Raw genomic sequence first — 12,622 nt, 5'->3', positions numbered from 1 at the left:
CTTCCTGGGAAGGACTAGGTGATGACACAACTGATCATTTCTAGTAAGACAGGCTACATAAAATATTGCAACCTTTCTTTTGCTGCAACATCCCCAGTTGGGTGGTGGGATTTAATTGCTTTGTTTTAGAATACACACTGCCTGCAATCTGCTTTGCTTAAACATCAGGCTGCAGACCTGAGGACAATTTATTGAGGCTGTGGAAGATCAAACTGTCTCTTTTCTCTATGCTTCCCACACCACCCACTGCGAGGAGACCCTTCCATGCAGCCGAAGCAAATGGAACTGCAGGAACAGGCCTGAAGTCGTTTCCTTTGGCACATGAGTTTTAATTGTACATGTATCATCTGGGAAGGCCTTGGTTTGGATGTGAAGCTCACAAAGTGTTGTGTAATCAAACACCCAATAACAGGGAAGTTATGTGAGTTCCTTAAATCCATCAGATGTTCATAGAGCACTGGTGCAAACCATCTGGTCTCACTTATCTGCTAAATCAGGATAATGGGTGGTATCCATCAGTACTGATGAATGATTCATGGTAACAGATCAGTATCCTCCTGACCCACAGCCGAGGTAATGCAGAGTTCTCTTTGCTGTTGTTTTCTCAGGCGGTTGATTTGCTACAGAGTAATCACTGAAAGTCCCGGTAGCATTTCCAAACCTGAATTCCCTAAGTAGAACCTGGGTATTTCAGATTTCATTAATCATCCTGCCCTTGTTTGCTTGGAGATGCATGTGCTTTATACGTCACAGTGAGTGTCCATTTGACCTGGATGTTTGAATGTTAAGTGGTTTTCACCACTTTTCAGCCCATGAAACTTTCTGAGGAAAGTCAGCTGACTTTTTAAGTCTGCAACCACAGACACTGCTGTTGGCAAAAGTGAAGGCATGGAAAGAAATATAAACAGATGTTTGGCATTTGTTTTATGAAAGGAATATTTTCTTTTCAATGCCCACATTAACATTAATGGGAGTTATGCAAGGCAGTGAGAGACTATACCCACCAATGATTAATCCAAAATGCCTGCACAGCTTGAATGAATCAAGCACCCCACACAACTGATACCTAAATACAATCAAGGCTCTACCGTTGATCTTTTTTATATTTTAACGGCCCTCTAAACCAATTTTGTACTGGGTGCTGGAAGCAAATTTAACAAATATAAATATAGGACCACATTTTGCCAGCTGCTAAAAATGTGTGCAACTCCCACTGACTTCAGTGGAAGCATATGCTCACGGGGGCAGAATCCAGCCCCTAGCAAATAAGAAACGATCATGATAATAAAATAAACCACTTCTGTGGTGTCAATTCTTAAATTCTTTACCAAGCTCCCGATTTGAATATGAAAGATGTGGGTTTAAGATGTAGGATCATTCCCATACCCAGTTAAAGCTGAATTATTCGGATCCTTTTTTTCACAAAATGCTGTCAGGAACAGCTTGATTGCTATCTATACTCTCTCAGCTCCTCTCTGCAGCAACATTAGCAGTCGTCACATGGAGGATTATGAAGCCTCAAAAACTCTCTTTATAAAACTAACAATTTTAATTACTGGAATTGCCAAACTGGTTTCATACCAATAAGCTTGATATTGTTGTCTTCATCTAGCAACAGATTTTCTATCTTCAAGTCTCTGCAAGAAAGAAAATATTTTGAGTGAGTCTCCAAAATAATGAAGCAGCTTTGCCTCACTCTCATCAGTGTATGTACAAGGCTTGTATATAATCGAATGTATAATGAAAGCAGCACACACAGTTCCACAGCAAAAGCAGAAAGCCCCATGCATCCTGCCCAAAATTAACAGTGCTTTCACACACTGCTTCCCACCTATTCTTCAGGCACAAAATGACATTACAAGCACTTGTCAGTACATCCTGTAATTAACCAGGCTCTTCATGTTTCTTAAGCACTGGAAGTTTACAGGAAACTTACAAACTGGAAACATTTTAAGTATGTTTGTGGAACTGGAGGTCAATTTCTCATTACCCTTCACAGCCAAAGGCCACAGCTGAAGGATAAACCTGAGATCAGAGGAGCAAAATGTCTGTCTGTCTGCAAGAGAGATCAGAATCAGCCTGCTGTGAGGGTGAAGCACCCAAACTCGTTGCAGAGATGGTCACCACTGGTATTCCCATACGCCAGAGGTAAAATCCAAGGCTGAGGGATTGAAATGGTTTGTCCAACACCACACAGAAAATCAGCCCAAAACCCCAAGCTGTGCAGACTGAGCATTAAGTATAATGTGAAAAAAAATCACTTTGGTTGCTACACAACTCGTCCATGACTTCTAGCAGTTGGCTAAGTCTTCATCACAAGGATTTTTTTGCCCCCATCCAGACAGGAAATATTTGTAACAATCAGCATGCTGGGATATCCATAGCTCAGAGGGGCAGTGATGCTTCTCCCAGCACGCTTTGGAAAAATATGGATAATAAAGCCATCAGCTCTAATTATGGGAAGTCAGTGACATCCGTGGTACTTTGCCTTTGTAAGGCAAAGGCAGTGATGAAAGATGCCTCCATTACAGATGAAGATATTGGGCTTAATACAATAAGACAAGTAAACCAACCAAACCAAGGCAAGTACTTCCTCAAGGAGGGATCTGTGAAAGGAAGACTCCAAGGCTTTTTAAAAATGTTCCTCATTTCATTTCATGCCCATGCTGTGTTTCAAATAAACCTGAGGCAGAAGAGCACCTGCAGGTAGAATGACCCTCACCTCATTAGTAAGACCACAAGGACCTACACAGGAGGGATTTTTGGCATTAAAAGCAGCATGGGCAGGTGAAGGGGGGATTCTGCCCCTCTGAGGTGAGACCCCACCTGCAGATCTGCCTCCAGCCCTGAGGACCAACAGCAGAGGGACGTGGAACTGCTGGAGCCAGTCCAGAGGGGGAATGGCTTCAAACTGACAGAGAATAGGCTTAGATAGGATATTGGGAAGGAATTCCTGTCTATGAGGGTGGGCAGGCCCTGGCACAGGGTGCCCAGAGCAGCTGTGGCTGCCCCTGGATCCCTGGCAGTGTCCAAGGCCAGGCTGGACATTGGGGCTTGGAGCAGCCTGGGACAGTGGGAGGTGTCCCTGCCCATGGCAGGGGTGGGACTGGAAGAGCTTTAAGGTCCCTTCCAACCCCAACCCCTCTATGACTCTGTGGTTATATTCCCTCCTCTGGCAGTATCCTCAGGGGTTATCCCAGGGGGTTATTGCATGTCCTCCAAAAGGCATTTCCCTTGTCGGGCAACCAGCGCTGCTGAGAAAGGGCTTGATCCAGGGACAACCTGCCCTGCCAGATGGATCCAGATCAACCCACTTCTGCTTCCCTCTGCTGCCAAAAAAGGGCTTAGTGCCTCATGTCTCACATCTTTATTGCTTGCAGATGGAGGTTTTCACAGACATTGTGATTGGTCTCCAGGAAGATATCAGGGCCAGGAACTTAACGGGAGAGACTTCCAAAAAACCAGTCTGGGAAAGACAAAAAAAATACAAAACGAAAGCCCCCACCACTTCTAAAACCTCCAATTAAACCAAAATCAACAGAAGCACTGCAATGCTCAGTACAGCATCTCAAAGCAAAGAGAAAGACCATTTGGAAGCTCTGAGTATATGAAATATTAGCTAAGAAGAGGCAAGATTTTAAAGGCAAGAAAGGGAAAGATGCAAGCTGTAAGCTGAGGGGGAAAGACATCCAGGCAATCAACAAATGAATGACAGGGGGACTAACCATGAACACCAGAAAAGATATTTTAAAGGATTCAAGAAAAAAAAAAAAAAAGAACAAAAGGTAAATATTACAGAGCATTTTAAAGCCATCAGAGGAAAAAAAATAGAAATGTAAATATTGCCTCAGTAGAGAGTGCAGGCAAACCTGGTTAAAGCTGTTTACCCATCTGTCTGTTCTCAGCAGATTTGCCAGTGAGTGCTAACTGATCTAATGGTCCATATGCACCACAGCTTTTGTCCACCCCAACAGGAAAGCACTGATTTTTGGAGCAATACCAGGAGCCAGGACAACAGGCTTTCCCACATTTCTCTTTGTGGTGGTACAACCCAACTGCATACCTGCTCTAGGACCCATTTCCATGAACATCCTAAATGCTTCACTAGGTCAGTTCTGTCCAGTACAAACTTTAATTATCTTTCACAAAAAGAGGCTTACCTGAGTTTGCTCCAAAACTTGTGGTCCAGACTATTTACCAGCTTTCACTGAGTGTCTTACTTGCCTTTTATTTTCCAAGCCCTTTATCATACAGTGCATGAAATTCAGGCCTCCAAATATTCTTGGGGGCAATGGTGTTTCTTTTTCCACTGCAACAAAACATGGACTCTGGACACTTTCAGTTTCCCTCCCTGAAGTAAATCTGATCTTGTTCCTTCACTGTCACAGCTCCTCAAAAAAACACAACTAAAGGATTATTTATGGGTTTTCCCCCGTAAGTAAATTCTCAGCTTTCATTGCTGGAAAACTTAAAAATACCCTCAGGCACTAAACGCAAAAGGAACAAGAAGTGCTACCTTTGCCTAAGGGATCAGTTCCCTGATGCTGAGAGTCTCTAACTATGGGACAAGTCAGTCACATCTAGGAATAATGAAGGCACGCAAGGAAGGCCAAGCTGCATTCCCACAGCGTGGAGAACCAGCAGATATTTATGTCTTCTCAGCTCGTGGAGCTGACAGCACACAGCTGGCATTCCCTGGATCTGAAAATACACCATCTTTATGGGCTAAGTTTCTTTGGGAGTTTGTTCTGATGTCGATGGGGCTGATTTATCTCTTTGGACCACTCTGGAAACCCCAACTGCAGCCAGTGCCTGCAGTGAGGAACACAAGTGGATCCCTGGAGCGAGTGACCCCATCAGCTGCTCCCAGAGCAGTTTATTCCATGCCAGGGCAGGCAGCAGGCTGCAAAAGGCAAGTTTTGCATTTCACACTTTATTTCTTGTCTGGGGGAGGAAGGATGAGAAAGAAGGTTTCTCCAGCAAGCAGCTGCACAGCAGCAGTTGTTGGCTGCTCTCTCCTGAATCTTATTTTTGATCACAACAGCACCACAGAAAATCACTCCTTAACTATCAACCCTCAAGGCCACTTTCATGCCTTGTGCAAGAGCTGGACAGGTTGCAGAGACCTGGGTTCACCACCACACTTATGTATCAGTATTCATTTCAAAGGCTTTGATAGCAAAATGTTATTGAGCCCAATTCTTCTGTCAGTAACAATGTCACTGGATTCCATGTGGCTGCCTCTGTCAAAGAGGAATCCAGTCCATTGTCTTCACTAAAATGAAGTTTAGTTTGTTTACACCGGAGCACTCCAAGAGAGAATGCCCAAAGGTAATTCTGAAATCTGAAATAACATGGAAAGACAAAGCAGCTCTGCACTTCAAAAGGAGAGTTTGTTCTGTAGAGCAGGATCTGTCATAAATATTGCATCAGCAGCCAGACTACTGGCACTTAAAATTAATAGGCTGGAAGTTATCAAAGCCAACATGTCAAACAGCAGGTACCAAATGAGGAATCCTGTGGCACTCCGAGCAACTGGATCGTGTGGCATCACCTAACTCTGCCCAAAACCACAGGGGTTTTTCATCTCTTTCAAACTCCTGACCTGCTTCTAATCACCAAATGGCAGTGAAAGGCAGGAATCTGCTGCCATGAGGGCCAAAAGAGGGGAATACAGCAAGCCATCTCTGCTACCAATACACTATTCAATTCCTTTCTTTGACAACCTGACAGTAATTGCATTGAATGGGACTGAATTTTGTAAAAATAACTTTAAAAGGGTTGTTGAGAATTTCCTGTGGGATGCAGTGGCAAGCACCGAGGCTTTCACTTCATTTTCCCTGCTGTCCTTATGCTCCCAGAGGGCTCATTGCTCATGCTGCTTTTTGACAGCATGAAGGCCTGTGTAAACACCCTCTGCCAAGAGAAAGCTCCACCAGATCCTGCCATTTGGTTCTGTTTTCCTCTGTCAGAGGAAAAGATAAATATTCCTACCTGATTCACAGCTGAGCTTGTTACAATTATATTTTTAGCAGCAGCCAAACAGCTCTCCTGATAGAGGGAAAGAAACCCAAATGATAACATGAAATTATATATAGAAGAGTGGCATTTTGTTTTCAGCGAGCAGCCGAGGAGTTCTGAACCCTGGGCACCCCTCAGCAAAGATGCAGCTTCTGCACTCTGGAACTTGCAGACTTCATCCATCTGAGCAGATGACAAAGTTGGAATTTTAAAATACATCTATACAGTCAAACATGAGTTTGGAGGTGTTTTTACATCTCTAAATAAAAATGAGGTTTCTTGAAGTGCTTCAATTTTAGGCTGTTCACACATCAGTGCCTCTTAACAAAAGCATTGCCACTGAATTCTGGGTCCCTGCTCTTGCCCAAAGACCAGTGCTCTGAGTGCTTTTCTGCCATGCCAAGTCTGGATAGTAAGCCATGCAGCTTCCTGAGTAATACTCATCAAATAACATCAGCAGATTTCATGCAACTTTATTCCATCTGGGGTTTTTCATCCCAAGCCGAAGAGGGTAAGCCACAGACATTATTCCCCAAATAATGCAGACAAAACCTATGGTTTTCTTTTGCAATAGAGAAGCCAATAAAAAGCTTTTCAGGGCCCTGCCCCGTTCCATGGGAAGCATTTGGAGAGACAAACAGCAGCCCCTTTTCTGGCCAAGGATGCTGCAGTTTCTTCCACACGTGGCAAACTCGAACGCCCCCGCATCACCACGCACATGAAAATGCTGGTATTTTTACCTGCTTTAAAAATAACAACAACAACAGAACACTGCCATTGCAGCCAGGCAGAGAATGAATCAGACTCCTGCACTATTTTTTTCCTCCCTCAGTAGCTGATTGAGTAGCCTGTTTTTAGAGCTGCCACAGTCAGAGGCCCAAGATGCTGAAGGACAACTCCTGAGGTAATTGTTAATTTTTCTCCCTCTCTTGCTCAGAGAGAGCCAGGAGAATAAAACCAGATCACACTACCAGGGCTTTTCCTGCATCTCTACACTGCTCTACACACTTGGCTTGCAGAAGAAGGCAACACATTGAACGGGTTAAGCCAGAGAAAATACTTGCAGATATGCTGCCTGTGATTCTGTCAAGTTTTATCATTTTAAGCAGAATTAGTCCTGCTCATTCACCGTGGGGAAGCCTCCCAAGAAGCAGCTCAGTGCTGCACAGTGATCCGAGAAACAGGGTGGATGGAGGAGGCTGCCTTTGGGGTAGGGATTAATTCAATGCCACAGGGCTGGACAGACAGAGCTCAGCTGCCAGAGGAAGCCCAGCACTGTCATTGTTCTCAGGGCTGCTGCCTCCTCCCACAGCCTCTGGAGCTGTGCTAAGCTCACAGAGGCAGCAGAGAGGGAAGGGGTGAGAGCCAAACCTGCAGGATCCACATGGGAACTCAGGCTCTCCCTGGGCCCCAGAGTCTTGCCCTCTTCTCACCATAACAGCCTGTTGATTCCAGCTTGTGCTTAGGGAACAAGCTGTTTTTGTCAAAAACGTGGGTTTGAATCCTCTCTGAAAAAGAAGGCAATCAAAGCCAAGCCTACCAGCCCCCTGTAAGTGCCTTGGCCACTGTGCAGAGGGTGAATTTTTCAGGGACAGGAATTGCTGCTGCTGACCCAATCCTGCTGTTAAAAGCTAAACATGTTCATCTGTTCCTGCCTTGTTTTCCTCTGCCCATCTCAGAAACTTGATTTATTTCCTTCATCTCTCTCTCTCGCTAAATACTGGGTATCAACTGATCCCTGACAGCAGTAAGTGAACTTCTTCCTTGTCCTTGCCTCAAAACTGTGGGGTTAATAATTTAAAGAGATCAGCAGTTTTGAGGCTGATAGAGAACCTGCTGGCTGCTCAGATATTTATATTACAGTGGTACCTGAAATGTAGCTTGAGGTAAGACCAGTGCACATAGCAGTTATCCCTAATGGATCACAGGGAACACACAGAGATCCAAGACAAAAAAAGCAGCTTTCACAGAGCACGTGGAGTTCCACCGAGCCAGATGCACCCACGCTGCACAGTGGTGGGCAGCTCAGCACACAGCTGGGCACAGCTGCAGGAGCTGGCTGTGGGCAGCTCCCCACCTTCTGCACAGTCAGTGAAGCCAAGGAGATGCAGACCCAGATCCTCAAAAGCATTCAGATGTCTGACTCCTACAACGTGCCCACAGAACCCAAGAGGATGGGGCCTACACAACTTGCTCAGCATCATACGGGAACTGTGTGGGAGTCCAGACTTAACACCAGCTGGCCCAAATTTAGAAAGCAGAGCCTCCTTCTTAGCACAACGCCCTATAAATACACCTAAGAACAGGAGAGGAGAGATGCTGGCTCCAAAGGTCCAGCCAGCCCACCATCCTCCTGTCTCCATAGCAGCCAAGAGCACAGAAGCAGAGAAAGGTACAGGGACAGGCAGTCACATGTGACACCTCCACCTGCACTCTTCCAGATCTCCCACTTGCTGCTCAGGGGCTTCAGGCAGAGGCAGCTACTCCTTATTCATCAGGCTTCTCTCTGCTGAGCTTGTCCTATTTCCCTAAAGCCCAAGTGAACTCCTAACTCCACAGCATCCTCCTGCCAGGACATGCACATCCTGCTCATACACAGAGCTCAAGGAGCGTTTGGACAACGCTCTCAGGCACAGGGTGGGATTTTTGGTGTGTCCTGTGCAGGGCCAGGAGTTGGGCTGGATGATCCCTGTGGGGCCCTTCCAACTCAGCATATCCTGTGATTCTGGGGATGAAGGTCCCAAAGAAACAAAGTGATGCATCGCAGCAGCTCTGGCTCTCTCCATCCTGTGAGGCCCTGCTGAGGTGATGCAACAAATGCAAAGAGCAGGGAAGCAGAAGCCAGGGATTTCAGTGGTCCCACTGAGGCTTTGCCCAGCCCTGGCACGGCGAGGCTTTGGGCAAATGAGCTCCTCTCCCCACACCGCCATACTTCCACCAGTGAAGCAACAGGCACAGCCACCTTGTCAAAGAAATAGAGAAAGGATTCATTAGCTTGTGTTGGTGCAGAGCTTCGGAGAGGCAAAACAGTGCTTGCAGGGAAAGGGCCCTACTTCTGGACTGCACAGGCTTTATGGACACAGAACCACAGAATATCCTGAGTTGGAAGGGGTCACTGAGTCCAGTCCCTGGCCATGGAATCAGCACAGCTCCTGAGTGCTCACCTGAAGCTGCTTAAGCGCTTTCTGCAGGCAGTTCCTAATGCCCAAGATAAGAGCATCCAAACGACACCATGAAGAGCAGCCAGAAAGCTCTCAGGAACATATTATAAGGAAATCTCCTTACAGTACAAATAAATGCCACTTCGAGGATCTGATCTAAACTTTCCCACCAGAGTGGCTTTCCCAAATTACCTGTGCACGACTCCTGCCCGGTGAAGGTGCTCCACTGCCAGGATGAGCTGCCGGATGTATTTGCGGGCTTCGTGCTCCTCGAGCCTTTTCTTCTCGTAGATCTTGTGCATCAAGTTGCCGCCAGGGCACAGCTCCATGACCAGGTAGTAGCTGTTCTCAGTTTCCAGTATATCCAGCAGCTGGGCAATATTGGGGTGGCGGATCATTTGCTGGATCTGCCCTTCCCGCCGCAGGTTCTTGGTGACATAGGTGTCCTTCTTGGCTCTTTTCTTGTCAATTACTTTCACTGCCACCTAAGGAGAAAACAGGAGAGGGGGCTGTTAGCTGTCACATCGATGATTTGTTGCTCTAACCTTGTAGAAACAACCATTAAAAAAAAAAGGAGTCAAAAGGATGTCCCTCTCAGCTGGCACACCATGGCTTCAGGCACAGCTGCACAAGTCAGAGAGTTCTTCCGACCCCCCTGACTCGTCCATCCTTTATTTCCTTGTACAACGACAGTCAAAAATTATTGCAGGGAAACCAGTAACAAAGGAGAGGAGATGATCCCACTAACCATCCACAAACACTTGACACGCTTAACACTGGGCATTTATTGCAGCTGTTCCCTCAGAAAGCCTCCAGACTGGTGCTTACAACTTTGAAGTGTCGCTTTTGGCTTTTCCCGGCTTTGAATACACAACTGGACATGATATCCTTCCGTGACAATTTTCTTAAACTATAGTCAAGCGTTGGCTTTGCATGATTAAACAGGATAAAAACACACTATGAAAAACAAAATCATTTTGGTACCACTCTCCTGGCACATTTCTTTTTTCTGCTTTTTCTCTCTTGTGAGAGCTGGAGAGGGACTTGGGACAAGGACAAGCGGAATGGCTTCCCACTGCCAGAAGGCAGGGCTAGATGGGATATTGGGAAGGAATGCCTGGCTGTGAGGGTGGCGAGGCCCTGGCAGAGGGTGCCCAGAGCAGCTGTGGCTGTCCTTGGATCCCTGGAAACGTTCAGGCTTCCTGGTCATCTGCACCTACCCTTTGACACCAATGCCTTGGAATTGAAGGGTAAAACTGCAGGAACTGGGGCTTCCTAGTGTGTGCTAAGAGCCAGGACACAGTATTGCTGAGTGTGTTATTGGCTGAATGTGTGTCTGCTAAGGAAAGATCATTCTGATGACATAGCCCTGATAAAGAGGTAAGGCTGAACACCACACATGAGAGCTGCTGGGTGAACTCAGAGCGGCATCAGGACCATAAACACCTGGGGGCTACATTCCTGACTACTCACATTAAAGAGACAACATTTAGTCATCAGATAAAACAACAGGTAAATCAGTTTAATTTTGCCATTTCTGAAAGCCTCAGGTGATTCACCAAGGAAAGGGACTTAAATTAGTACATTCTTTCATCCAACAAGATAGAACTGAGCACAGAGGCTTGCACAGATTATTTAGACAGCAAACCACAGGATTTACTCTGGTGAGAACAAACTCACAGGTTACAGAAACATGACATACCACACTGTACGCTGGCAGCACAACGCAATCTGTGCAAGAGTTAAAAAAAATTTAAAAGCTGGTATGTTCCACAGCTGCAGGGTACAAAACACGGAGTGGTAACAGTACAGAGCAGCAGTCTATTATTCATACTGGTAAGTCACCCCCAACTCATTGACAAAAAAAAAAGCACATTACACGTGCCTTAGCTCAGCTCTGGAGGTGGAGCAACCCCCTGAACCCAGAGCCAACCACGTGACTACTTAAGGACTTCTCCATCATCACCAAGAATTAGCTTTCTATGCCTTAAGGACAAATTTTCTCCTTAATTTTGACAGATACCTGGTCAGGCACCCCACCAATCCCAGCAGACAAGCAAAGCAGGGTTGGGATTCACCCCAGCTCTGAGCGACCTTTCCCCCTTCAGGACCCCTTCCTTCAGGTCCAAGAGATCCCCCTGCACAGCTGACAGAGCTGACCAAGGTGCAAACAGCAGATTTGTTCCAGCAATACCCTGTTCTAGGGATCAAACTCTGCATGGAGCTACCCCAGGGCTGACTTAGCTAAATATCCCTGATTCTGAGTTCATCCAGAGATAGACCAAGGCAAGTGAAGACCAAATGTGCCCAGACAGATTTAACACACAGAGCCTCCTGTGCAGCATCGATGTGTGTGCATGCACCTGGAAATTTCATTCAAGCAGAAGGAAAAAGCATTCAGTAGAGAAAATACTGTAGATGTTGGGTAATCATAAAACAAACACATTCGAGCTTTCACAGCCTACTCAAGACATGCCAATTACTCAGCTTTGCTCTCCCAAGCTTCAAGTAGGGGCTCTTTGTTTCTGCATCATGCCTACCTCCTGACTTGAGTTCCTGGCCAATATTGGCGCAGAAATAAAAAAATAAATGATAAAGCAAGTAATTACTCTCAATATGTAGCAACAGTGGCTCTTGACATTCAAGACTCTGCTTTTGGCTAAACCTCTGCTGTGTAAATAGATAACTGGTTTAGGTTATTCTGTGTTATGAGATACAAAGATGAGTAATAGCCCGTATTTTTGGTTCCCAAGTCCTAGAATTACACTGCTGGAATGAATTACTTTCCTGAAGTTTATGGTGTGACACATCATATGAGCAATTGCTGCTTCTCTCCGTCGCCGCACTAAAATAGCCCAGGCTGGGCTAAAGCACACACGAGTGCAGGTGAGGGCAGGGCGAGCACCTCTCTCCTCCTTGGAGCAGAGGGTGATGCTGCCTGCAGAACCAAGCAGCTGAAACTCCACCACGGGCACGTGTCCTCACCCAAACACCAGCACGTGTCCCACACACACGGGCACGGGGGACTGGTGCCAGCTCCTGCTTTAGGAGGGCTTGTGAATCTCAGAGAGAGAGAGGCGGGGGAGGGTGAAGCTGACTGGCACCAAACTGCACAAAAACAGTCACAGCAAGGCCCTGAGGAAAAAAATAAACCTGAGAAGGAACAGCTTAAAGGACCAAACGTTGCCTGGAGAAATCTGGGAGCCAGAGCTGCTGCCACCAGAAAAAACACATTTTGCATCCCCTTTGTAAGCAGTATGGAATTGCCATGAAGCAGGGAAGAGGGCCACACTCATCCTAGGAATGCCCCGTCCGTGTGTCCACGCAGGAGGCACCAGCTCCTGTTGGGCAGCTTCCCAGACCTGCCAATAACCCAACAAGGTTCTGCTGCTCCAGGCAGTAGGAACCTCCAGGTGCTCAGCGAGCAGAAGTCCAAGTCA

The 12,622-nt window shown here is 46.3% G+C and overlaps 1 protein-coding gene across 1 annotated transcript in view; it reads right to left on the bottom strand.

Moving 5' to 3' along the window:
- The window catches only part of HUNK (hormonally up-regulated Neu-associated kinase), a gene marked incomplete at both ends in the record, with an annotated part of 43,312 nt that overhangs the window by 18,694 nt on the left and 11,996 nt on the right, over positions 1–12,622 (bottom strand). The window contains 2 exons of the mRNA XM_082279348.1: positions 1,582–1,637; positions 9,375–9,667. Of these exons, the coding sequence (XP_082135474.1) occupies positions 1,582–1,637; positions 9,375–9,667 (349 nt within the window). The remainder of the gene's footprint in view (positions 1–1,581; positions 1,638–9,374; positions 9,668–12,622) is intronic.

Source organism: Coloeus monedula (genome assembly GCF_965178545.1).
Source record: "Coloeus monedula genome assembly, chromosome: 3".
NCBI lineage: Eukaryota > Metazoa > Chordata > Aves > Passeriformes > Corvidae > Coloeus > Coloeus monedula.
This window is presented reverse-complemented; position numbering and strand designations above follow the sequence as displayed.